A 27,538-nucleotide genomic window follows, 5' to 3' on the forward strand; every position below is an offset into this window, starting at 1 on the left:
CACTGAGGGGCTCTAGTGTTGAGAATCAGCGTGGCGGATGTGTTGCTACCTACCATCACCACCTGGGGGCGCCCTGTCAGGAAGTCCAGGATCCAGTTGCAGAGGGAGGTGTTTAGTCCCAGGATCCTTAGCTTAGTGATGAGCTTTGAGGGTACTATGGTGTTGAATGCTGAGCTGTAGTCAATGAATAGTATTCTCACATAGGTGTTCCTTTTGTCCAGGTGGGAAAGGGCAGTGTGGAGTGCAATAGAGATTGCATCATCTGTGGATCTGTTTGGGCGGTATTCAAATTGGAGTGGCTCTTGGGTTTCTGGGATAAAGGTGTTAATGTGAGCCATTACCAGCTTTTCAAAACACTTCACGGCTCGGACGTGAGTGCTACGGGTCTGTAGTCATTTAGGCAGGTTGCCTTAGAGTTCTTGGGCACAGGTGGTCTGCTAGGAAACATGTTGGTATTACAGACTCAATCAGGGACATGTTGAAAATGTCAGTGAAGACACCTGCCAGTTGGTTAGCACATGCCCGGAGCACACGTCCTGGTAATCCCTCTGGCCCCGCAGCTTTGTGAATGTTGACCTGTTTAAAGGTCTTACTCACGCCTCAGTGTTGCTTGCCTCGAAGCGAGCATAGAAGTGATTTAGCTCGTCTGGTAGGCTCGTGTCACTGGGCAGTTTGCAGCTGTGCTTCCCTTTGTAGTCTGTAATAGTTTGCAAGCCCTGCCACATAAGACGAGCGTCAGAGCCTGTGTAGTACGATTCAATCTTAGCCCTTTATTGGCGCTTTGCCTGTTTGATGGTTCGTCGGAGAGTCCTGCACCTTGAAAGCGGCAGCTCTACCCTTTAGCTCAGTGTGAATGTTGCCTGTAATCCATGGCTTCTGGTTGGGGTATGTACGTACGGTCACTGTGGTGGACGACATCCTAGATGCACTAAATGATAAAGCCAGTGCCTGATGTGATGTACTCCTCTATGCCATCGGAAGAATCCCGGTTTGGTGAAAGAGAGGGATGGAGAGATGAAAAGAGAGAAACCGGAAAAGGGAGAGAACCTTTTCTCCTGTCTTTTTCATGTCGTCTATTAGAACAATATCTGACTCGTCACACGCTGTTTGACAAATGAATCAATAATTAGCATATTCATGAGATGAAGAGTCAAAACTTTTGGAGTTGAAAACCATTGTGTGTGTGTGTGTGTGTGTGTGTGTGTGTGTGTGTGTGTGTGTGTGCGCGCGTGTGCGTGTGTGCGTGTGTGCGTGCGTGCGTGCGTGCGCACATGTCTGTCTGTCTGTCTGTTGGTGGCAGAAACAAAAAAGCAGATGTCGACAGTGACTTTGAAATCCAACATGAGATGTTTTCATGAACTTCATGCTTGTTAAGTAAATCCTCCCAGGCAGACAATCATGAAATACATTTGTTCCTTCCAACTTTCTAGAGATCAACTTTGTCTCTGTTGATAGAAACCTGGAGGGAGATTAGATTTATTTACTATTATTAGTATACTGGGTGTAAGTGTGTGTCAGGTAAAGATTAGGGAGGACCATGTTTTTGTATGTGCATAGTCTTATTTCTATTACAGCATACTGTTGTTCATATTCCATTCACCCAGCTCAATAAAATATCAACAGGTTTAGGCGACTACATGACACTCAAATTTGCCCTGTACCCTTCATGAGGTTGTTACAACCTACTCAACAAATAAAGGGTCTGAATACTTATGTAAATGTGATATTTAAGTTTTAATTTTGTTAAGACTCTCAGACCATGTTTTTAATGTAGGTGCACAGGTCGAGAGACAAATTGGAGTAATCAAGGGGACAGACAGTGACACATTCAATACTGCCTTGTACACTCTTGCCTGCATCTAACGCTCCATTTGGCAACTGAAACAAGTTTATATTGGACAAATTCAGGTAGTTCCCTCCACGTTTCGCTCCGTTTGCTTCCGTTTCAGAAACGTTTTGCGACATAATCGGCAGAATGAATACACCCTTGATCACCCGCACACACAGTTCACTTTCATAGCAGCCACATACAGCATCATCAGTTTGCTCATTGTATAACTCCTTCTCGCATCTACCCGCTCTCCTCCTCTTACCTTTTCCCTTCAGTTGTGGAGTGCATAACACATCAGCTGTCTGTGACCAGGCGCATAAACCTATCCAAGCCAAACCTTCATACCATAACCGCTAACAACTACATCGTTGTCAATATACTAATATTAGAGTTAAAAACTTGAACCCAACAATCCAATCCATGTGTACAATCATGCAGTACAGTGAACGGATGATCTCCACATGTGTGGTTCCCACCGCGAAGCATGGAGGAGGAGGTGTGATGGTGTACAAAAAACAAAGAAATGTATGCATTCACTACTGTAAGTCGCTCTGGATAAGAGCGTCTGCTAAATGACTAAAATGTAAAATGTAAAATGGTGTGTGGGTGCTTTGCTAGTATCTGTGATTTATATAGAATTCAAGGCACACTTAACCAGCATGGCTACCACGGCATTCTGCTGCGATACACCATCCCATCTGGTTTGCACTTAGTGGGACTATCATTTGTTTCCAACACACACCTCCAGGCTGTGTAAGGGCTATTTGACCAAGAAGGAGAGTGATGGAGTGCTGCATCAGATGACCTGGCCTCCACAATCACCCGACCTCAACCCAATTGAGATGGGATGAGTTGGACCGCAGAGTGAAGTAAAAGTAGCCAACAAGTGCTCAGTATATGTGGGAACTCCTGTTGGAAAAACATTCCAGGTGAAGCTGGTTGAGCGAATGCCAAGAGTGTGCAAAGGTGTCATCAAGGCAAATGGTGGCTACTTTGAAGAATCTAAAATATATGCACTTTTATTGGTTATTACATGATTCAATAGTTATTTCATAGTTTTGATGTCTTCACTATTGTTCTACAATGTAGAAAATAGTAAAACTAATGAAAAACCCTTGAATGAGTACTTGTGTCCAAACTTTTGACTGGTTCTGCATTTCTCAAGCGAATATTTTGCTAGGACTGTCTTGGAGCGGGTTCGTATTAAGTAAATGTTTCTGTTTGTGTTTGTTTCTGTGTGTGTCTTTGTAGTGTATGCGAAACGTGTGCTGCTAACAGTATATCTTCCTCCACTGTCCCTGTCCCCATACTGGGCACGAACCAGTGATCATCTGCTCGCAAACACACATGACCGCCCTCCTTGACAATGTACCAACCGTTTGAGCTATTGAAAAATATCTAATTTGATAGCCACATATCTACGTTTGAAGATAGCTGTGGAATGAGTTACATATGGTTTTAGTGAACTAACACGTGTGTGTGTGTGTTTCAGACATGGTGCGACGCTGGTGTACTCTGGAGGGGGGCTACCTTAGCTATTATGAGAATGAACGGAGCCCCATGGCCACCGGCAGAGTGGACATCACTGAGGTGGTCAGTCTGGCCGTCAACAACACAGAGACCATGACTGGAGCTGGGTATGGAGACACACACACAGAAACACACACACACACACACAGAAACACACACAGAAACACACACACAGAAACACACACACAGAAACACACACACAAAAACACACACACAGACACACACACACAGAAACACACACACAGAAACACACACACAGAAACACACACACAGAAACACACACACAGAAACACACACACACACAGAAACACACACACACAGAAACACACACACAGAAACACACACACAGAAACACACACACACACAGAAACACACACAGAAACACACACACAGAAACACACACAGAAACACACACACACACAGAAACACACACACACAGAAACACACACACACAGAAACACACACACAGAGAAACCCCTCCCCCCCACACACAGATATACACACACACACACACACACACACACACACACACACACACACACACACACACACACACACACACACACACACACACACACACACAGAGAAACCCCTCCCCCCCACACACACACACACACACACACACACACACACACACACACACACATAGAAACACACACACATGCATTCACGCATACACACACATTTTCTCTCACACACACTCTTTGACCCCCCCCCCTTTGACCTTCTGAACTTACATTAAAAACTTCAATGCACATTTCATAACTGTATGAGGTTTATGTGTTGTATTGACATCAGGAAAACTAGGTTAAAAGTGCAGAAACCACCAAACGTCTACCAATCCATCTTTGTAATGAACTTCTTATCAATTCAAAGTCGAGAACAAAAGTTTATAAGCTAAATCACTGACTATGAGGGACGTAAACTAAGACAGACATGTGAACAGAAACAACACTAGCTGAATATAATGTTCAACTGTACCGGTATCACATCCTTATGATATACAGTTGAAGTTGGAAGTTTACATACACCTTAGCCAAATACATATAAATTCAGTTTTTCACAATTCCTGACTTTTAATCCTAGTAAAAGTTCCCTGTCTTAGGTCAGGTAGAATCACCACTTTATTTTTAAGAATGTGAAATGTCAGAATAATAGTAGAGAGAATGATTTATTTCAGCTTTTATTTCTTTCATCACACTCCCAGTGGGTCAGAAGTTTACATACTCAATTAGTATTTGGTAGCATTGCCTATAAATTGTTTATCTTAGGCCAAATGTTTCGGGTAGCCTTCCACAAGCTTCCCACAATAAGTTGGGTGAATTTTGTTCCATTCCTCCTGACAGACCTGGTGTAACTGAGTCAGGTTTGTAGGCCTCCTTGCTTGCACACGCTTTTTCACTTCTGCCCACACATTTTCTATGGGATTGAGATCAGGGCTTTGTGATGGCCACTCCAATACCTTGACTTTGTTGTCCTTACGCCATTTTGCCACAACTTTGGAAGTATGCTTGGTGTCATTGTCGATTTGGAATGCATTTGCGACCAATCTTTAACTTCCTGACTGATGTCTTGAGATGCTTCAATATTTCCACATAACTTTCCTACCTCATGATGCCATCTCTTTTGTGAAGTGCACCAGTCTGTTGGGATGGTGTTCTTCAGCTTGCAAGCCTCCCCCTTTTTCCTCCAAACATAACGATGGTCATTATGGCCAAATAGTTATATTTTTGTTCCATCAGACGAGAGGACATTTCTCCAAAATGTATGATCTTTTGCAGTTGCAAACTGTAGTCTGGCTTTTTTATGGCGGTTTTGGAGCAGTGGCTTCTTCCTTGCTGAGCGGCCTTTCAGGTTATGTCGATATAGGACTCGTTTTACTGTGGATATAGATACTTTTATACATGTTTCCTCCAGCATCTTCCAATCAAATCAAAGTTTATTTGTCAAGTGCGCCGAATACAACAGGTGTAGACCTGACAGTGAAATGCTTGCTTACAAGCACTAACCAATAGTGCAAAAGGTGAACGATAGGTAAGTAAAGAAATTAAACAACAGTAAAAAGACAGGCTATATACAGTAGCGAGGCTATAAAAGTAGCGAGGCTACATACAGACACCGGTTAGTCAGGCTGATTGAGGTAGTATGTACATGTACATATGGTTAAAGTGACTATGCATAAATGATGAACAGAGAGTAGCAGTAGCGTAAAAGAGGGGTTGGCGGGTGGTGGGTCCTTTGCTGTTGTTCTGGGATTGATTTGCACTTTTCACACCAAAGTACGTTCATCTCTAGGAGACAGAACGCGTCTCCTTCCTGAGCGGTATGACGGCTGCCTGGTCCCATGGTGTTTATACTTGCATACTATTGTTTGTACAGATGAGAGTGGTACCTTCAGGCATTTGGAAATTGCTCCCAAGGATGAACCAGACTTGTAAAGGTCTACAATATTTTTTCTGAGGTCTTGGCTGATTTCTTTTGATTTTCCCATGGTGTCAAGCAAAGAGGCACTGAGCTGGAAGGTAGGCCTTGAAATACATCCACAGGTACACCTCCAATTGACTCAAATTATGTCAATTAGGCTATCAGAAGCTTCTAAAGCCATGACATAATTTTCTGGAACTTTCCAAGCTGTTTAAAGGTGTATGTAAACTTCTGACCCACTGGAATTGTGATACAGTGAATCATAAGTGAAATAATCTGTATGTAAACAATTGTTTGAAAAATGACTTGTGTCACGCACAAAGTAGATGTCCTAACCGACTTGCCAAAACTATAGTTTGTTAATAAGAAATTTGTGGAGTGGTTGAAAAACGAGTTTTAATGACTCCAACCTAAGTGTATGTAAACTTCCGACTTCAACTGCATATTCTCTGACTGCAGTTTAGAGAAAATATTGCTTAGCTTATCCATTCGCTTCAAACATTTAAACAATGAGTAATCACTCTGAAGAGGGGACCATTATGCAATTTCTGAGTGTGTGCATGTACGTGCGCCGAATGTGTGTGTGCATATGTCCATTTCTTGTGTGTGTGTGTGTGTGTGTGTGTGTGTGTGTGTGTGTGTGTGTGTGTGTGTGTGTGTGTGTGTGTGTGTGTGTGTGTGTGTGTGTGTGTGTGTGGCTCAAATAATGGGTCCATTAATACCCCAGCAGATGTTATGGAGAGGGAACAATGTCTTGATTTGTAAATGTTATTTATGTTCTCATTATGGACATCTGGCTGTATTCACTGCTCTGGCCCCATGCAATGGATTCATATACACAATCAAGCCTAGTTAATTTTTCAGCGTATTTTTGGAGTGTTTGTGTGTCGGGGAGACGGGCGTGTTGTGTGTGTGGGGGGCCTACAGTATGCACTTGAGTGTGTAGTTGTTGGTGTATCTGTGTGTGTATCTGTGTGTGTGTGTCTCTCTCTGTGTGTGTGTGTGTGTGTGTGTCTCTCTCTCTGTGTGTGTGTGTGTGTGTGTGTGTGTGTGTGTGTGTGTGTGTGTGTGTGTGTGTGTGTGTGTGTGTGTGTGTGTGTGTGTGTGTGTCTCTCTGTGTGTGTCTCTCTGTGTGTGTGTCTCTGTGTGTGTGTCTCTCTGTGTGTGTGTCTCTCTCTGTGTGTGTGTGTGTGTGTGTGTGTGTGTGTGTGTCTGTGTCTCTCTGTGTGTTTTTGTTTGATGGCGACCCGATCATTGTAAAATGGCGCTCCCCCAGCCTCTCTGTCTCCTCATCTCCCTCCCTGTTTTGCTGCCTCTCTGTCTCCTCATCTTTCTCCCTGTCCCCAGCCTCTCTGTCTCATCTATCTCCCTGTCCTCCAGCCTCTCTGTCTCCTCATCTCTCTCCCTGTCCTCCAGCCTCACTGTCTCCTCATCTCTCTCTCTGTCCCCCAGCCTCTCTGTCTCCCCATTTATCTCACTGTCTTTCAGTGGGAGAGTAACTAAGAGCTACATTGACTACAGATCAGTATCATAGTTGAAACCCCCACACACTGAGCGGCAAGTAGCCTAGTGGTTAGAGCGTTGTAACCTTTGTTACTGGCCCAAAAAGTCTGCCCCTAAACAAGGCAGTTAACCCACTGTTCCTAGGCCGTCATTGTCAATAAGAATTTGTTCTTAACTGACTTGCCTAGTTAAATAAAGGTTAAATAAAAATGTAAATAAAAAATGCTCTGTACCTCCACAGTCCCAGCATGCTTCAGTGTACTCTTGGTTAACACAGAGCTAAAGTATTTAGTATATTAGTCAGCTACTCGATTATGTTCTGGGTCCGTACATGCTAAGAGAAGAGATGCTAGAACGAGGAGTGGAAATGGAACTAGGAGCTCCACCCTCTCTCTTTGAAAGTTACAAGCCAAATGATCCCTCCCCTTATGAAAACCGAAAGATGCTAACACATGTGAAGTTGTGATTTGTCCAAATAACAATTTATGAAAAACCCTAACATTGTAACTACTGCTGTTCTTCATCCTACGTGTCCCGTTCAGTCCCAACAGTGTCGATAGCACCAATTATGTTTACCTACAGTACCAGCCAAAAGTTTGGACACACCTACTCATTCAAGGGTTTTTCTTTATTTTTACTATTTTCAACATTGTAGAATAATAGTGAAGACGTCAACACTATGAAATTACACATATGGAATCATGTAGTAACCCAAAAAAATTTAAACCAATCAAAATATATGCCAAGAGTGTACAAAGCTGTCATCAAGGCAAAGGGTGGTTACTTCGAAGAATCTCAAATAACAAATATATTTTGATTTGTTAAACACTTTTTTGGTTACTTCACGATTCCATATGTGTTATTTCATAGTGTTGATGTCTTCACTATTATTCTACAATGTAGAAAATAGTAAAAATAAAGAAAAACCCTTGAATGAGTAGTTGTGTCCAAACCGTTGACTGATACTGTAGATCTGTCTGCGAGAGATTAGCCTTAGTGCCATACAGGGGACATCCATCTGTCTATGGCTCATACATATTAATGTATGCAGAATACACTCTCCCCAACTGCCCTTACTCTGCATCGCCCTGCATGGCTCTGCACTGCAGAACAACGTGGGTGTCATTTTACATTAAATAGACTGCTTTGGTAATTTCATCAGGTATGAGACCTTCTACCTTGTCCGCTGATCTCCGATGAGTTTTCAGAATATTATATCAAAATATGCACAAAGATTTGATGGAGGAAGAATCGTGTGTCTGCTAGATGAAGTGGGTGGGTGTTGAAGTAGTTTTGGATGGTGAAGTTTGATTCTGTGGTGTAGTCTAAAGACATTGGATTGTGTTTGTTAGTCAGATATTCTTCAAACCTAAACTTCTATTTTTAAATCTCTCTCTCTCTACCTTTCTTTCTCTCTCTTTCTCCCCCTCGCCTTCTTGTCCTCTGGGACTCACTAACAAGCGCCCGTACACTTGTCAGGGGTCCAGTGGGGTCACACAAACACCCGTGTCCCGCCATGTTCCCCTGATGTTCGTGATTGGAAACACGCCTCAGCGCTACCGGTACCCCTCATGACACGCTCTGCTGTTCCCATTATAACCCCTTATAACCACCGCCGCGCTATACCCCCCCCCCCCACCAAAAAAAAATCTAGTGATCGCCTGCCTCTGTGTCGAAACCATTAAGAAAGTGATACTCTGACCTCCTCTGCTTTTGGAGACAGAGGGAAGCCGGTGAAAGAGACATGAGAGAAAGAGGGAAAAGGACAAAGATTAATAGCTGCCTTTTGGCTTCCGGCAGCAGGGTTGTTCCTCTCTTAAACAGCAGGTATAAGCACCTTTTGTGTGTGTGTGTTTTAAATGTGTGTATGTGTTGAAGTATTTGTGTATACGTGTGTAAAGGTGTTGGTATATATACGGTGCATTCAGAAAGTATTCATATCCCTTGACTTTTTCCACATGTTGTTGTTGTTACTGCCTGAAATTAAAATGGATGAATGGCTCATCCATCTACGCACAATACCCCATAATGACAAAGTGAAAATATGTTTTTTTGGTGTTGATATTTTAGCAAATATATTGACATTTAAATACAGAAATATCTAATTTACGAAAGTAAACTCAGGAACATTCGTTGTCGTCTTGGTAAGAAAAGGTGAATAGTCTCCCAGTGTCTGTTGGAAAGCAGACTGAAACAAGTTTTCCTCTAGGGTTTCTTTACCACATTTTTTTGTGTCTTATTGCAGACAGGATGCATGTTTTGGAATATTTGTCTTCTCTACAGACTTCCTTGTTTTCACGCATTTAGCTAAGTATTGTGGAGTAACTACAGTGTTGTTGATCCATCCTCAGTTTTCTCCTATCACAGCCATTAAACTCTGTAACTGTATATTGATACACCGTCCAAAGTGTAATTAATAACTTTGCCATGCTCAAAGGGATATTCAATGTCATATTTTTTTTTAAATGTTTACCCATCTACCAATAGGTGCCATTCTTTGCGAGGCATTGGAAAACCTCCCTGGTCTTTGTGGTTGAATCTGTGTTTGAAATTCACTGCTCGACTGAGGGACCTTACAGATAATTGTATGTGTGGGGGTACAGAGATGAAGTAGTCATTAAAAACGATGTTATACAGTATTATTGCACACAGAGTGAGTCCATACAACTTATCATGTGACTTGTTAAACACATTTTTACTCCTGAACTTATTAAGGCCATAACAAAGGGATTAAATACTTATTGACTCAAGAAATTTCAGCTTTTTATTTTTAATTCATTTTTAAAAATGTCTAGATACAAAATTCCACGTTGACATTATGGTTTATTGTGTGTAGGCCAATTTAATGTAATCAATTTTAAATTCAGGCTGTAACATAACAAAATGTGGAAAAAGTCAAGGGGTCTGAATACTTTCTGAAGGCACTGTATTTAGGCACTGTATGTTTTCACACATATGTGTTGCTGTACATGTCTTGGTTTGTATTATTTACAGTAATGTACAGAATGTGTTTGTGTATGTATAGTGCCAGTATTTAGACTCCTTGCTGGTTAGTATTTAAAGCAACAGTCTCCTATCCCTTTCACCTGCATGCACCAGGTACAGTACTATATGTGACGAACCTGTCCCATTGTTCTCTCAGGGCTGTGTTCATGGTGGAGATATACCTACAGTCAGACAGAGTGTTCTTGTTTGGCGCCAAGACACAGGAGACACAGCAAGACTGGGTCCAGGCTATCGCCAAGGTGTGTGAGTGTGTTTTAGACAATTTCTTTACTAGTTTTACATAGTGTGTATCATTGTGGGTCAGTCTACATGTATCATTGTGTGTCAGTCTGTGTGTGTATCAGTGTGGGTTAGTCTGTGTGTGTGTTAGTGTGTGTGTGTGACATTTGATAACACAATAGATCCATTTCACCCTCCTTCACACACACACACACACACACACACACACACACACACACACACACACACACACACCACACACACACACACACACACACACACAGCCCCTGGAACCATCAAGAAGACATAGTAGTCTAACTGTCTCTTCTCCTGCCTGTGACAAGCTCTTGTAATGACACGCTACACAAAATATGTCCTCAATTCCTTTGTTTTATCTTGCTCAACCTATCTATTAATCCCAGCTGGTGTTAGATAGTGGTAGAGGTAGCCATATTAGTCCACCTGTCTGTATAGCCTTAGACACCCTCGTGATTCAATTTGAGCTGCAATCAAATGGTTAAGACACTGAGAGAGAGAGAGAAAGGTGTGTTAGAAGTAAATTCAGCTGGGGAAAGAAGAAGTTTCGGGAACCTTAAAGTTTGTTGCTTGTGCACAGATGTTTTTATTTTTATTTTTCTCTGTTCGATTTTGTTTCGCTGTGACTCTAGAGAATAGTTTTTCTTTCTTTTTTTCTTTTGTTCTTTTCAGTGTTTCGTCCCATCCAAAGTAGAGGCTTTGTTGAGGAGAGACTGCGAGCTGATTGGCCGGCTCTACTTTAAGGAAGGTCATGACCTCTATCACTGGAGGGTTGGTTGGTTTGCTCTGGAAGGCTCCGCCCTCTACTTTAGTTCCGGGGAGGAGGAGAGGACACTGGGGGCCATGCAGCTCAAACAACTACAGGAACTCAGTAAGTATAGAGTCCATACGTAAAGACACACAAACACACACACGCCTGCACGCATACACAACCATACACACGCCTGCACACACACACACACACACACACACACACACACACACACACACACACACACACACACACACACACACACACACGCCTGCACGCATACACAACCATACACACACACACACAAACACACACACACACACACACACACACACACACACACACACACACACACACACACACACACACACACACACACACACACACACACACACACACACACACACACACACACACACACGGAGGAACAGTATAGGAGGAACAATATAGGCTCATATATCATACACAGTACAGTGTAACCTGTCTATCTCATCTTGACCCTGCCTGGTATTAGTTCTCATCTTGACCCTGCCTGGCGTTAGTTCTCATCTTGACCCTGCCTGGCGTTAGTTCTCATCTTGACCCTGCCTGGTATTAGTTCTCATCTTGACCCTGCCTGGTGTTAGTTCTCATCTTGACCCTGCCTGGCGTTAGTTCTCATCTTGACCCTGCCTGGTATTAGTTCTCATCTTGACCCTGCCTGGTGTTAGTTCTCATCTTGACCCTGCCTGGCGTTAGTTCTCATCTTGACCCTGCCTGGTATTAGTTCTCATCTTGACCCTGCCTGGTATTAGTTCTCATCTTGACCCTGCCTGGTGTTAGTTCTCATCTTGACCCTGCCTGGCGTTAGTTCTCATCTTGACCCTGACTGGCGTTAGTTCTCATCTTGACCCTGCCTGGCGTTAGTTCTCATCTTGACCCTGCCTGGTGTTAGTTCTCATCTTGACCCTGCCTGGCATTAGTTCTCATCTTGACCCTGACTGGCGTTAGTTCTCATCTTGACCCTGCCTGGTGTTAGTTCTCATCTTGACCCTGCCTGGTATTAGTTCTCATCTTGACCCTGACTGGCGTTAGTTCTCATCTTGACCCTGCCTGGTGTTAGTTCTCATCTTGACCCTGCCTGGTATTAGTTCTCATCTTGACCCTGCCTGGCATTAGTTCTCATCTTGACCCTGCCTGGTATTAGTTCTCATCTTGACCCTGCCTGGCATTAGTTCTCATCTTGACCCTGCCTGGTATTAGTTCTCATCTTGACCCTGCCTGGTATTAGTTCTCATCTTGACCCTGCCTGGCATTAGTTCTCATCTTGACCCTGCCTGGTGTTAGTTCTCATCTTGACCCTGCCTGGTATTAGTTCTCATCTTGACCCTGCCTGGTATTAGTTCTCATCTTGACCCTGCCTGGCATTAGTTCTCATCTTGACCCTGCCTGGTGTTAGTTCTCATCTTGACCCTGCCTGGTATTAGTTCTCATCTTGACCCTGCCTGGCATTAGTTCTCATCTTGACCCTGCCTGGTATTAGTTCTCATCTTGACCCTGCCTGGTATTAGTTCTCATCTTGACCCTGCCTGGCATTAGTTCTCATCTTGACCCTGCCTGGTATTAGTTCTCATCTTGACCCTGCCTGGTATTAGTTCTCATCTTGACCCTGCCTGGTATTAGTTCTCATCTTGACCCTGCCTGGTGTTAGTTCTCATCTTGACCCTGCCTGGCATTAGTTCTCATCTTGACCCTGCCTGGTGTTAGTTCTCATCTTGACCCTGCCTGGTATTAGTTCTCATCTTGACCCTGCCTGGTGTTAGTTCTCATCTTGACCCTGCCTGGTATTAGTTCTCATCTTGACCCTGCCTGGCATTAGTTCTCATCTTGACCCTGCCTGGTATTAGTTCTCATCTTGACCCTGCCTGGAATGAGTTATCATCTTTGAAGTGGCACCGTCTCTCTCCGCTGGCATGTAGTATTGACATCTCCACGCTACTGTGGAAAGTGTGAGCGTGCCCTCCTACTTCTGAGAGATAGTCGCCACACTACAGTCGTCTTTATAAGTCTTCTCAGCAGAGAGCAAAGAAGTTGCCCAGCGGGTATGTCAGCCATGTCGGCGAGAAGTTCACACGGAGTTGGCAGCCAACTAGACTTGCAAAATGTCAATTGATTGCAGCAGAATTATGTGTATGGGCAGGAAAATAAATAAATATCTTTAATCCGTTTAAGGCTTACTGTAGATCAAATCGGAACGTCGCTGCGTTCCCGCCCCCTCCTCTTACCTGGGGTGGGATTAGGGAGCTGAGAGCTGCCATGGCTTTCCTGATTCTTCCGGCACTCTGAAATCCATGTTTGTCACAGACGGGAAGCCTCAGAGGTACCAGAGGGCCTCTCTGTGTTCTCGTACGGGTGAAACGTTTTGGAATCTGAGTGGAATGTAAGGAAGTCCATCCTGTGACATAGACTTTGCACCCATTAGTACCACTGTGACACCCTAAACAGGAGGGTTGCTGCAGTGATCCACAGAAAGATCAGACATGTTTTAGACAGTTTAGAGGCATTGGGATGTTCACTAGACACCTAACCAGCTGTACTGCTTTACAAATGTCACTCTGGCTCCAGTTTGGAGTAATATATAATATGTATAGTGGGGTTAAATTATTGACACCCTTGATAAAGATGAGCAATAATGACTGTAAACAAAAAATTATTCAAACACCGAGCTACAGTATATTGTAGAAACAAAATCCAAATAAAATAATAGTATTTTATAGTAATACAATTGCTCAGAGAAATAGATTTGGTTTAACAAGTAATTATTTTTCCTCAAAAAGGTAAGGGTCAAAATTATTGACACCCCCTAAAGATTCTTATAAATAAAGTAGTTAAAAGTGTAGTATTTGGACCCATATTCATAACACGCAGTGACTACATCAAGCTGGTGACTCAAACTTGTTGGATGCATTTGCTGTATGTTTTGGTTGTGTTTCAGATGATTTTGTGGCCAATAGAAATTAATGCTGAATAATGTATTGTGTCATTTCGGAGTCACTTTTACTGTAAATAAGAATTGAATGTGTTTCTAAACACTTCTAGATTTATGTGGATGCTACCATGATTACAAATAATCCTGAATTATTTATTTATAATGATGAGCGAGAAAGTTACAGAGGGTGAACGATCATACCCCCATGGTCATAGGGTCCCGTGTGGCTCAGTTGGTAGAGCATGGTGTTTGCAACGCCAGGGTTGTGGGTTCGATTCCCACGGGGGACCAGTACAGAGAAAAAAATGTATGAAATGTATGCATTCACTACTGTAAGTCACTCTGGATAAGAGCGTCTGCTAAATGACAAAAATGTCAAATGTAAATGTAAATCATACCACCAATAACACGGGAGGTTAGCATGTCTTGAGTAAAAATCTCCTCCCCAAATCAAACACACATATTTAGCAGATGTTATTGCCGGTGTTGCGAAATGCTTGTGTTCCTAGCTCCAACAGTGCAGTTGTGTGAGTGAGTGAGTGAGTGAGAGAGAGAGAGAGATGTTTATTCACTCCCCGAGTGGGTGAATAAGTGCTTTGGTGATGAAATTTCCCTTCCTTATATTATAAAATACATTTTACCTAGGCAAATATGATCCTTCACATTCTGAATCGTTCAGTGGAGTCTTTCTCTAACATATCATTAACATTATATTCAAATAAGCACTGGGCTCTGTTGACAGAAGCGGTGCCACATTCTCGCAGCAACTTTTGAGGATTGACATGTTGTGGTGGTCATCTGTAAAGATGTTCAACGACCCCCATGATCGTTGAATACTAAATACTACATGTTGTGTCTCAAAATCAATATCTATCTTACCTCTATTGTTTTATGTCCTCCGGATTGGAGAAGAAATATGACGAGTTCAACAGCCTGTTAATTAGCCTTAACTCTCACACAGCAACCAGCCTAGCTGACTCAATGCTATTTTCCACTTTTATTTTTAACACTTTTAATCTCTGGCCTACGTTGATTTAGTCACCCAATTTTGGCCATCCTACAAGGGTAAAAACTCCAATAACTTTTGAACGGATTATGACAGAGACATGAGGTTTGGACTATTGGTTTTCGTAGAAAAGTGTCTACACGACTCGCATATTATTGTACCCAATGGTCAAAAGATGCGTTTTGATTGGACGCCTATTGTTTCAGAACAAGATGAGCACATCTTCAATTTAGTTTGATCAATATATTTGATTCAGTATTTGTTACAGGGGTGTAGTTTGTAAAATGGTGTATTATTCTTCCAAAATTGTCACTGGCCAACAAGGAAATGAAACAACTAGTGCAAGGGAAATTGGAGTGAGCCAGGCTTTTTGCATGAGTACCAGCCCCTGATTCATCAAAGATAGAATCACTCCAATGATACCCATTAGCAAAACCAGATCTATGCGACTCTCTCTCTCTACAACACAGCACACATTGGAAAATAATAGAATCATTCACATCGTCTAGTAAGCACGCAAGCGAGGTCACAGTTGATTTCCGGGCCTTTAATACACATCATTTCTGTGTGATAATGTGGGCTGTTGTTACCTTAAAACATTTATTTTTTTTTCTCTCTGAAGAATGAAGAAACTAAGCATATCAAGCACTTTTTTACAGGCCTGAATCCCAATACTAATTACAGGCCTACAAGACCGCAGAGTTAGCTTCCTTATCCCAGAAGCATAAAACGTAATAACATTTCCTCAGCGAGAGCCGAGAGGTGGATAAAGGGATTTTGATGTGTTTGTTGCGTTTACCTGATAACACTGTTTTATTAATAAAGTCTTCTCAATTCAATAGCAATCTCTGAAGCTTCTGTTTTTTTTACCGCAGGTTGCTGGAAACAGAGCTAAATTCCTTGCCCTTGAAACTCTGCCAAACACAACATCAGCACATAATTTGCCACCAGAGAGTGGTGGAGATTAATTGTTTTGCCTGTTTACCTCCATATATTATTGAGAGTTTCTAGCCTAGCGGTTAAGAGCATTGGTCCGGTAACCAAGATGTCGCTGCTTCATATCCCCGAGCCAACTAGGTGAAAAATCTGTCCATGTGCCCTTGAGCAAGGCACTTAACCCTAATTGATCCTGTAAGTCGCCCTGGATAAAAGCATCTGCTTAATGACTTAATTGTAAATGTTGTAATCGCAGTGTTACCTGTGGATTTATATGATCTTCTTAAAATGCTTGACAGTAAAGCAGATGGGATTGTTGTAAAATATAGTGTAGTTTGTGGCCAATATGAAACTGAATAAATAGGACAGAAAGAGATTCATGAGTGTGAAAGTAATTGGCATGTAGGACATACAAGTTGTGCTGTGTGTGTGTGTGTGTGTGTGTGTGTGTGTGTGTGTGTGTGTGTGTGTGTGTGTGTGTGTGTGTGTGTGTGTGTGTGTGTGTGTGTGTGTGTGTGTGTGTGTGTGTGGTATGTATGAGAGGAGGAGGAGGAAGGTGTATGGAGGAAGGGGGTAGGGGGGTGTAGAATAATACAAACCAGTGCGATCTGATTTGGCACCACCCAGGCCAACACATTGTAAGAGCTGACGACCAGTGACACCCAGGCTTCAAGCCCCAGTTCCCCCTACTGAGTGAACCTCACACATGTACATCAACAAGACAACGACCAGATGCATACAGTAGTGTCGGCTACACAGCAACAGGAAAATGTTACTTACTCTAGTGTGAAGCATTTATGGTAGCCGTCACAATCACTCGCTTAGATTTTTCCCTCTCTTTCTGTCTCGTTCCCCCATGTTTTCCGCTGTCCGAGCAGATCTGCATGGTGTGTAGCTTTGTTTACGACAACTGCTTCTAGAAGGCAGACTTTTCCTCCCATATAGCGAGGAATACTCTGTAAGTGCAGTGTAGCTATGCTTTGTTTCAGCTGTGAACATTGTTCTCTTTTCTCAGCTGTTTCCACACATGTAGAAGGTGAGGAGAGGATCCAAGTGCTCTTGATGGTGGAGGGTGGAAGGTATGTGTATCTGTGGTTTGTTTGTTTCCAGGCTGCTTTGCAGAACCGTGTTCTGATGTGTGTATTTTCCATTGCAGTGTTTTCTCTATATTAATTTAGCGAAAGAATATGACAAAAATAAATATATATACGGGATATTTTTAGTGTGAACTTAAACTACTAAAACCAGATATAAAGTATGTAGAAAAGATAATGGAGTATTTTTTAATTAGATCTTTGAGAACTAACAAACACCAGAATAAAATCTCGACAGTCAGGGAAAATCTAGTTTCCTAAAATGTCATGACATATGAGGTCCACATTGGTTGTCTGGGTCACTAAGATAGCATAATAACATGGCAAAAGTGTCAAATAAGTTAATTTTTGCTATGTAGAATTGCAAGAAATTAACTTTAAAAATAGATTTTCTTTCTCTTGGCCCCATGACAGAATATGTATCATTGCAGGAAACTAGCTTTAAAACAAAAAATGTCTCTCCGCCCCATGGCAAAATATGTAAAATTGCATGAAATCAGCTTTTAAACAACAAAATGTTATCTCTGCGGCTAAGAGGAGGGCCTCAACATTTTGGGGCCGGAGACTGCGCCATTAGCTACGCCCACTACCCCCCCCCCCCCACCACCACACTAACTTTGCCACCGCTGCTGAAAAAAATCATAGGGAAACATTGCATTGTTTGTGTTTGAGAATTAAATAGTAGGTTATTAGACATTTGTCAATGTCTATTTTCCTAAAAATGCTTTATGGTATCGCTGAGACATTTTTAGTTTGTCTGACTTTTTTCTGCTTTCATACAGAACTGTGTACATCCATGGTTTCAACAAAGTGGACTTTGCGCTGTGGCACTCTGCGATCAAATTGGCCTCTGGCACGGACGGCAGGGCTCTAAGCAACCAGCAGCTGAGTAAAAAGGGCGTCCCCATCGTTGTGGACAGCTGCATAGCTTTTGTCACACAGTACGGTGAGCATCTGGTCTCCCATTCAGGGACTGACCAGGACCGACCCTGCTTAGCTTCAGAGGCAAGCCAGCAGTTGGATGCAGGGTGGTATGCTGCTGGCTGAATACATGAGCGTTTGAGGACTTGTTTTCATGCTGTCTCTCTCTCACTCCCTCTCCCCTCCTCCTTCCCCTACCTTTTCTCCCACTCCTCTAGGTCTGTGCCATCAGGGGATCTACAGCGTTAGGGGGGACCCGGGCCGTGTATCCCTGCTCCTGGGGGCCTTCAGGCAGGACGCCCGCAACGTAAAGCTCCATGTCCTGGAGCACCAGCTGGAGGACGTCACAGACACCCTGAAGACCTTTCTGTCCCAGGCTGAGGACGCCTTGCTGACCAAGGAGCTCTACCCCTACTGGGTGTCTGCACTAGGTGTGTAGAGCCACAGATTACCTTTGATTGTTTAATATTGATGTAGAAGTGATACATATTTATATACCTTTTGGGTAATTTGGGTTGGGTCAGTGTATCATGTACTCTATTGTAGCTTTATTTATATTTATGTGTCTTTTGTTTTAATCAATGACCTCCTTTCTTTGGTGAGTGTAGATGAGGAGGATGAGAAACGGAGAGTGGAGAAGTACTCTAGATTTATCCAGAGTCTTCCCAAGATCAACAGATCCACCCTGACTGCTCTGCTGCAACATCTCTACAGGTGAGAGTCCAAGGCTGCAGATACCCTCTGGTCAACGCACGCACGCACGCACGCACGCACGTACGTACGTACGTACAAACTGCAAGAATCCTCCGGTCAAAGCTACCCTACACTCATCATGTCACTGTTCCTTTCACTGTAATGCACTGCAGGCACATTTTCAGACGAGTATTTCACAATAACAAGCACTTACGAACATGTAGGTCAAGTAGTTTGTCTGAAAAGGAGAGCCTGACTATCATACTATACACTGAGTGTACAAAACATAAGAAACACCTTCCTAATTTTGAGTTGCGCCCCCTTTTACCCTCAGAACAGCCTTAATTTGTCAGGGCATGGACTCTACAAGGTGTTGAAAGCGTTCCACAGGGATGCTGGCCCATATTGACTCCAATGTTTGCCACAGTTGTGTCAAGTTGTTTCGATGTCCTTTGGGTGGTGGACGATTCTTGATACACACGGGAAACATACCTCGTTCAAAGGCACTTAAATCTTTTGTCTTGCATATTCACCCTCTGAATGGCACACATACACAATCCGTGTTTCAATTGTCTCATGGCTTAAAAATCATTGTTTAACCTGTCTTCTCCCCTTTGTCGACACTGATTTGAAGTGGATTTAACAGGTGACATCAATAAGGGATCAAAGCTTTGACCTGGATTAACCTGGTCAGTATGTCATAGAAAGAGCAGGTGTTCCTAATGTTTTGTAACCTCAGTGTATATATCCTGATTATCATAATGTATACAGTACCAGTCAAACGTTTGGACATAACTACTCATTCAAGGTTTTTTATTTATTTTCACTATTTTCTACATTGTAGAATAATAGTGAAGACATCACAGCTATGAAATAACACATATGGAATCATGTAGTAACCACAAAAGTATTAAAAAATGAAAATATATGTTATATTTGAATTCTTCAAAGTAGCCACCCTTTGCCTTGATGACAGCTTTGCACACTCTGCTTTGCTCATTATATAGTCTGAATATCATAATATATATTATAACATTCAGACTATATATATATATATATATATTATGATATTCAGACAAAAAAAAAAATATATATATATATTAGTATTAATATCATAATACAGTTGAAGTTGGAAGTTTACATACACTTAGGTTGGAGTCATTAAAACTTGTCTATCAACCATTCCACACATTTCTTGGTAACAAACTATAGTTTTGGCAAGTCAGTTAGGACATCTACTTTGTGCATGACATAAGTAATTTTTCCAAACATTGTTTACAGACAGATTATTTCACTTATAATTCCCTGTATCACAATTCCAGTGGGTCAGAAGTTTACATACACAAAGTTGACTGTGCCTTTAAACAGCTTGGAAAATTCCAGAAAATTATGTCATGGCTTTAGAAGCTTCTGATAGGCTAATTGACATAATTTGAGTCAATTGAAGGTGTACCTGAGGATGTATTTCAAGACCAACCTTCAAACTCAGTGCCTCTTTGCTTGACATAATGGGAAAATCAAAAGAAATCAGCCAAGACATCAGAAAAAAATGATAGACCTCCACAAGTCTGGTTCATCCTTGGGAGCAATTTCCAAACGCCTAAAGATACGACGCTCATCTGTACAAACAATAGTACACAAGTATAAACACCATGGGACTACACAGCCGTCATACCGCTCAGGAAGGACGCATTCTGTCTCCTAGAGATGAACGTACTTTGGTGAGAAAAGTGCAAATCAATCCCAGAACAACAGCAAAGGACCTTGTGAAGATGCTGGAGGAAACCGGTACAAAAGTGTCTATATCCACAGTAAAACGAGTCCTATATCGACATAACCTGAAAGGCCGCTCAGCAAGGAAGAAGCCACTGCTCCAAAACTGCCATAAAGAAGCCAGACTACGGTTTGCAACTGCACATTGGGACAAAGATCGTACTTTTTGGAGAAATGTCCTCTGGTCTGATGAAACTAAAATAGAACTGTTGGGCCATAATGGCCATCGTTATGTTTGGAGGAAAAAGGGGGAGGCTTGCAAGCCGAAGAACACCATTCCATCCGTGAAGCACGGGGGTGGCAGCATCATGTTGCGGGGGTGCTTTGCTGCAGGAGGGACTGATTTTTTTTCTTCTCTCAAATGCTTCCGGTGAACAACGTTACAAATTACAAAATTACTATTCGAAAACATTGGTAAATTATAATATTGTCATTCAAATAATTATATTTTAACATTTCGTAAATGCTACTGCATTGCCATATTTCAAAATAACTTTACTGGGAAATCACAATTTGCAATAAACCGGGTGCTGTGCTAAGAACAATAGGCTAGGCTATACAGGTTAGCACCATCTTGTAACCATGTAATATCAAAATTACTATTGTCAATATTCCCTTACCTTTGATTATCTTCATCCATTGGCACTTCCAGGAATCCCAGGTCCACTACAAATGTGGTTTCTTTTGACAAAGTTCATAATTGATGTCCAAATAACTCCAAGTTGTTCCATGTTGTTAGCGCTTCGGTGGCTACTCAAAAGTAGCGCAGGCGGGGGGGTGGGAAGTCACGGCGAAAGGTTTAAAAAATAATCTATTTACGTTCGTTCAAACATGTCAAACGTTGTTTAGCATCAATCTTTAGAGCCATTTTTAACGTGAAACATCAGTAATGTTTCAACCCGACGTCTCCTGTGTCTTGAAAAATGTATTTGAAAATTGTCTCGCGTCACATGATTCGAGCAGGTGCAAGCAATAATGGAAGTGACGACATCCCAGGGAGGTCAACTTCCCTTCCTTGTCATCCGGTCTCTGTTGATCATAGACGCTTCAAACAACTTTATAAAGATCGCTGACATCTAGTGGAAGCCGTAGGAGTTGCGAAATGAATCCTTTCTCACTGTGGTATCTATAAAACAATGATTAAAAAAATAGTACAGCCACAAAATTATTTTTTTCTCTCAGGTTTTCTCAGGTTTTTGCCTGCGATATGAGTTTTGTTATACTTACAGACACCATTCAAACAGTTTTAGAAAATTCAGAGTGTTTTCTATCCAAAGCTGGTAATAATATGCATATCCTAGCTTCTGAGTTGGTGTAGGTGGCAGTTAAAAATGGGCACATATTTTTTTCAAAATTCTCAATACTGCCCCCTAGCCCCAACAGGTTTTAAGGACAACAAAGTCAAGGTATTGGAGTGGCCATCACAAAGCCCTGATCTCAATCCCATATAAAATGTGTGGGAAGAACTGAAAAAGTGTGTGCGAGCAAGGAGGCCTACAAACCTGACTCAATTACACCAGCTCTGTCAGGAGGAATGGGCCAAAATTCACCCAACTTATTGTGGGAAGCTTGTGGAAGGCTACGCAAGACGTTTGGCCTAAGATAAACAATTTAAAGGCAATGCTACCAAATACTAATTGAGTATATGTAAACTTCTGACCCACTGGGGATGTGATGAAAGAAATAAAAGCTGAAATAAATCATTCTCTCTACTATTATTCTGACATTTCATATTCTTAAAATAAAGTGGTGATTCTAACTGACCTAAAACAGGGAATTTTTACTAGGATTAAATGTCAGGAATTGTGGAAAACTGAGTTTAAATGTACTTGGCTAAGGTGTATGTAAACTTCCAACTTCAACTGTATATATATATTATGATATTCAGATTATATATATATATATATATATATATATATATATATATATATATTTGTCTGAATATCGTACGCCATTATATGGTGGAATAAAAGAGTTACATGGCCACACACACACACACACACACACACACACACACACACACACACACACACACACACACACACACACACACACACACACACACACACACACACACACACACACACACACACACACATACACACACACACACACAGAGAACTGTGTGTGGGTGGTAAGTGAGACAACAACACAGACTTGGGCACATCAGCATAGCGATACCACCTGTTCTTATTGACACTTCTAACCCACAATCCCTTGCTCTGCAGAAGTCACTTAATTTACCCATAACACCATTCTGTATATTACATACCTTCCTCTGGGTGTGAATGATAACACATTGTGTGTCAGCACAGGATGCCACTACTTTCAGCCCACTACAGTTAAAAAGAAAAAGAAAAAAAAAGGTTAATGAAGATGTTTTTTAGTTTTTTTATCATTCTCTCATGTCCCATGGTTTACCAGATAGTATTAAATCCAAAATAAAATCACCCTGAGAACTAGTCTTGAACATGTTCTCACCCAATTCCACCCTTCTAGTAAAGTAGATATGGACATACAGTAGATACAACATATTTCTACATCTGTTAGATACTGTAAATACTTTTAATTCACTACTACTACTTGTCTGTCCTGATGAGGTCTTGTACGCTGATGCTTACAGTGCTGCTGTTCCGCTCCAAAGCCACAGTGTATATGTTGGATTATTCATCTGACTATTATGGTAATGAGCAGATTGTTAACCTACAGATGTATGAGATACCAGACCCAGTCTGAGGGATGGCTAACTCTGGACACATCTCTTCCATCTTCACTGAGTTAGGTCAATCTGCTTTTAGTTTTTGCGCACCTTACTTGTGGAGTAATCTCCAAGGCTCTCTACGATTTGGTGCCTCTAGGGCAATTCAAAAGGCTGATTGAGGACCTTTTTACTGACAAATGTGTTTGTTTTCTATGCTTGTGTTTTGATTTTCGTGTATTGATGTGTATAGTGTATATTGATGTGTTTTTATGTGTGTACAGGGCTCATTTCTAAAAGAGACATTGGTCTCAGCATGACTCCCTGTCAAAATGAAGGTTCAATTAAATAAAAAATACTTAATTGGGTATTTTGCTGGAATTTGGACTGTGGCCTGGTTTAACATCTCCAATCATTATCTGGACTGTGGCCTGGTTTAACATCTCCAATCATTACCTGGACTGTGGCCTGGTTTAACATCTCCAATCATTATCTGGACTGTGGCCTGGTTTAACATCTCCAATCATTACCTGGACTGTGGCCTGGTTTAACATCTCCAATCATTACCTGGACTGTGGCCTGGTTTAACATCTCCAATCATTATCTGGACTGTGGCCTGGTTTAACATCTCCAATCATTATCTGGACTGTGGCCTGGTTTAACATCTCCAATCATTACCTGGACTGTGGCCTGGTTTAACATCTCCAATCATTATCTGGACTGTGGCCTGGTTTAACATCTCCTCCAATCATTACCTGGACTGTGGCCTGGTTTAACATCTCCAATCATTACCTGGACTGTGGCCTGGTTTAACATCTCCAATCATTACCTGGACTGTGGCCTGGTTTAACATCTCCAATCATTATCTGGACTGTGACCTGGTTTAACATCTCCTCCAATCATTACCTGGACTGTGGCCTGGTTTAACATCTCCTCCAATCATTACCTGGACTGTGGCCTGGTTTAACATCTCCTCCAATCATTACCTGGACTGTGGCCTGGTTTAACATCTCCAATCATTATCTGGACTGTGGCCTGGTTTAAAATCTCCAATCATTACCTGGACTGTGGCCTGGTTTAACATCTCCAATAATTTCCTGGACTGTGGCCTGGTTTAACATCTCCTCCAATCATTTCCTGGACTGTGGCCTGGTTTAACATATCCTCCAATCATTTCCTGGACTGTGGCCTGGTTTAACATCTCCTCCAATCATTTCCTGGACTGTGGCCTGGTTTAACATCTCCTCCAATCATTACCTGGATTGTGGCCTGGTTTAACATCTCCTCCAATCATTACCTCTAGCTCCCAGCACACATGCTCATGCTGTTGACCAGGGAGTGTGTACATAGTTTGGTAGTGTACGAGGGGGACATTGTGTGTAGCTGTACTCTTAGGTGTGTCTGTGTGTGTGTCTGTTCCTGTGTGTGTGTTTAAGCATTTGTGGGTTTATATACTGTACATGGGGCAGCAAGTAGCCTAGTGGTTAGACCGTTGGACTAGTAACCGAAAGGTTGCAAGATTGAATCCCAGAGCTGACAAGTTAAAAATATGTCGTTCTGCCCCTGAACAAGGCAGTTAACCCACTGTTCCTAAGGCCGTCATTGAAAATAAGAATTTGTTCTTAATAACTGACTTGCCTAGTTAAATCAATTAAATAAACATACAGTATGAGTCTATATCACCTATATGTGTGTTCATCAGTGTGTCCTCCTGTATCTCTATACTGTGTAGGGTCCAGAGGTGCTCCCATATCAACCAGATGCAGACCAGAGACTTGGCCTGTGTGTTCTCCTCCTGTCTCTTCCAAACCGAGGGACAAACCACACCAGAGATCAGCGTGGTCCAAGACCTCATCACCAACTATGTACAACTTTTTGGGGTAAGTTTTATCTATCTACCTGTCATATATACTGACCAAAAATATAAACCCAACATGTAAAGTGTTGGTCCCATGTTTTCATGAGCTGAAATAAAAGATCCCATACATTTTCCATATGCGCATAAATATTATTTGTCTCAAATTTTCTGCACAAATTTGTTTACATCCCTGTTAGTGAGCATTTCTACATTGCCAAGATAATCCATCCACCTGACAGGTGTGGCATATCAAGAAGCTGATTAAACAGCATGATCATTACACAGGTGCACCTTCTGCTGGAGACAATAAAAGGCCACTCTAAAATGTGCAGTTTTGTCACACAACACAATGCCACAGATGTCTCAAGTTCTGAGGAAGCGTGTAATTGGCATGCTGACTGCAGTAATATCCACCAGAGCTGTTGCAAGAGAATAAGCCGTCTCCAACGTCCTTTTAAAGAATTTGGCAGTACCTCTAACCAGCCTCATAACCAGAGACCACATGTAACCACGCCAGCCCAGGACCTCCACATCCGGCTTCTTCACCTGCAGGATCGTCTGAGACCAGCCACCAAGAAAGCTGATGAAACTGAGGGGTATTTCTGTCAGTAATAAAGCCCTTTTGTGGGGAAAAACTCATTCTGATTGGCTGCGCTCCTGCCCAGTCATGTGAAATCCATAGATTAGGGCCTAATGAATTCATTTCAATTGACTGATTTCCATATATGAAATGTAACTTAGTAAAATCGTTGAAATTGAAGCATTTTGTGTTTATATTTTCATTCAGTATACTTGAGTGTGAGTGTATTGAACTTGAAAGAGTAAGTGTCTTAAATAAAACAGTAAGTGTCTTAAATTTAAACCAGTGACTGTCTGAAACTTAAACCAGTGAGTGTCTGAAACTTAAAACAGTGAGTGTCTGAAACTTAAAACAGTGAGTGTCTGAAACTTAAAACAGTGAGTGTCTGAAACTTAAAACAGTGAGTGTCTGAAACTTAAAACAATAAGTGTTCTTAGTGTCACACTAATTCTTCCGGGAATTTTTCCCACCTAGAGGAGGACTGTTCTCTCCATTCATCCCTCCATTCATCCCTCCGTTCATCCTTCCATTCCCTCCTAATCAGGTTGGAATGCTGCTGTTGTTCGCATGACAAATAACCATTAAGCTGAACCAATGAGGACCCAATCTCAGTGAATACACACACCACCACCGTGGCATAAAACGAGTGAGACGTTCAGGCTAATTAGGAATGCTATTATGTGGTGGAATGCTGCGGATGTGGGCTTTTTATCAGACCCCAACACACTCGTGTGTGCGTGTGTGCGTGTGTGCGTGTGTGGTGTGTGTGTGTCTTTTCTCTCTCTCCAGTCTTCATTGCAATGCATAGCCCTGACAAAGCAAATTCTTCTCTGAAAGTGATGGGGGGAAAGTTAGAATAAAAAGTGTAATTTTCCCTACCTCGCTTTGACGCTTTGAAACCACACAATGTGGAATTACAGTTGTGTCCAGTATCTTTAACTTTAATTTAAGCTAAAAGGAACAAACTATATCGATGGGCTACTGGAGTCATTTATTCAGCTGATAATAAACCACCCGCTGAACAATCCAACTGAACTTCCTGAACTTCCCATCGCTATAGTTCATTCATTTTAGCTTAAATTAAAGTTAAAGTTATTAAAGTTACTAGACAGAACTGTAATTCCACATTGTTTGGTTTTATATAATTAAAGGGGATTTCTATTTTTACCCAAAATGTAATGTATGTCCTTTTATTTATTTAACTAGGCAAGTCAGTTAAGAACAAATTCTTATTTATAATGACGGCCTTGGAAGGGGAGAACGACAGATTTTTACCTTTTCGGCTCAGGGATTCGATCTAGCAACCTTTCGGTTACTGGCCCAATGCTCTAACCACTAGGCTAACACAGATATTATGTACAGAGTATCTGTTTTTCTTCATGTGAATGGACAGGGTTGATGTATTTACCTGTGTGTCTGTCTGTCTGTCTGTCTGTCTGTCTGTCTGTCTGTCTGTCTGTCTGTCTGTCTGTCGATGTATTACCCAGGTCAATGAGGACCAACTCAAGCAGATGGAGAGTGAGAACAGTTTCATCACACGATGGAATGAAAAGAAAGACACCACAGTAAGTCAACCTGTTTGGCTCCACTGACAAACACAATCAGACCTCTGGACCGCTTTGTGGGTGTGTTTGCATGCTGTGTGTAAGCTGAGCTCTAAGGTCGGAAATGCATTTTAACGGTCTTCCTGTTATGCAATGATTCAGGGAGG

The 27,538-nt window shown here is 41.9% G+C and overlaps 1 protein-coding gene across 1 annotated transcript in view; it reads left to right on the forward strand.

Annotated features, from left to right (window-relative positions):
- Positions 1–27,538, forward strand: part of arap2 (ArfGAP with RhoGAP domain, ankyrin repeat and PH domain 2) — a 187,990-nt gene that overhangs the window by 122,911 nt on the left and 37,541 nt on the right. The window contains 9 exon segments of the mRNA XM_045721480.1: positions 3,324–3,468; positions 10,431–10,533; positions 11,222–11,420; positions 17,226–17,289; positions 18,087–18,250; positions 18,444–18,656; positions 18,834–18,939; positions 25,122–25,269; positions 27,315–27,392. Coding sequence (XP_045577436.1) covers positions 3,324–3,468; positions 10,431–10,533; positions 11,222–11,420; positions 17,226–17,289; positions 18,087–18,250; positions 18,444–18,656; positions 18,834–18,939; positions 25,122–25,269; positions 27,315–27,392 — 1,220 coding nt within the window.

Source organism: Salmo salar, chromosome 07 (genome assembly GCF_965601325.2).
Source record: "Salmo salar chromosome 07, fSalSal1, whole genome shotgun sequence".
Lineage (NCBI taxonomy): Eukaryota > Metazoa > Chordata > Actinopteri > Salmoniformes > Salmonidae > Salmo > Salmo salar.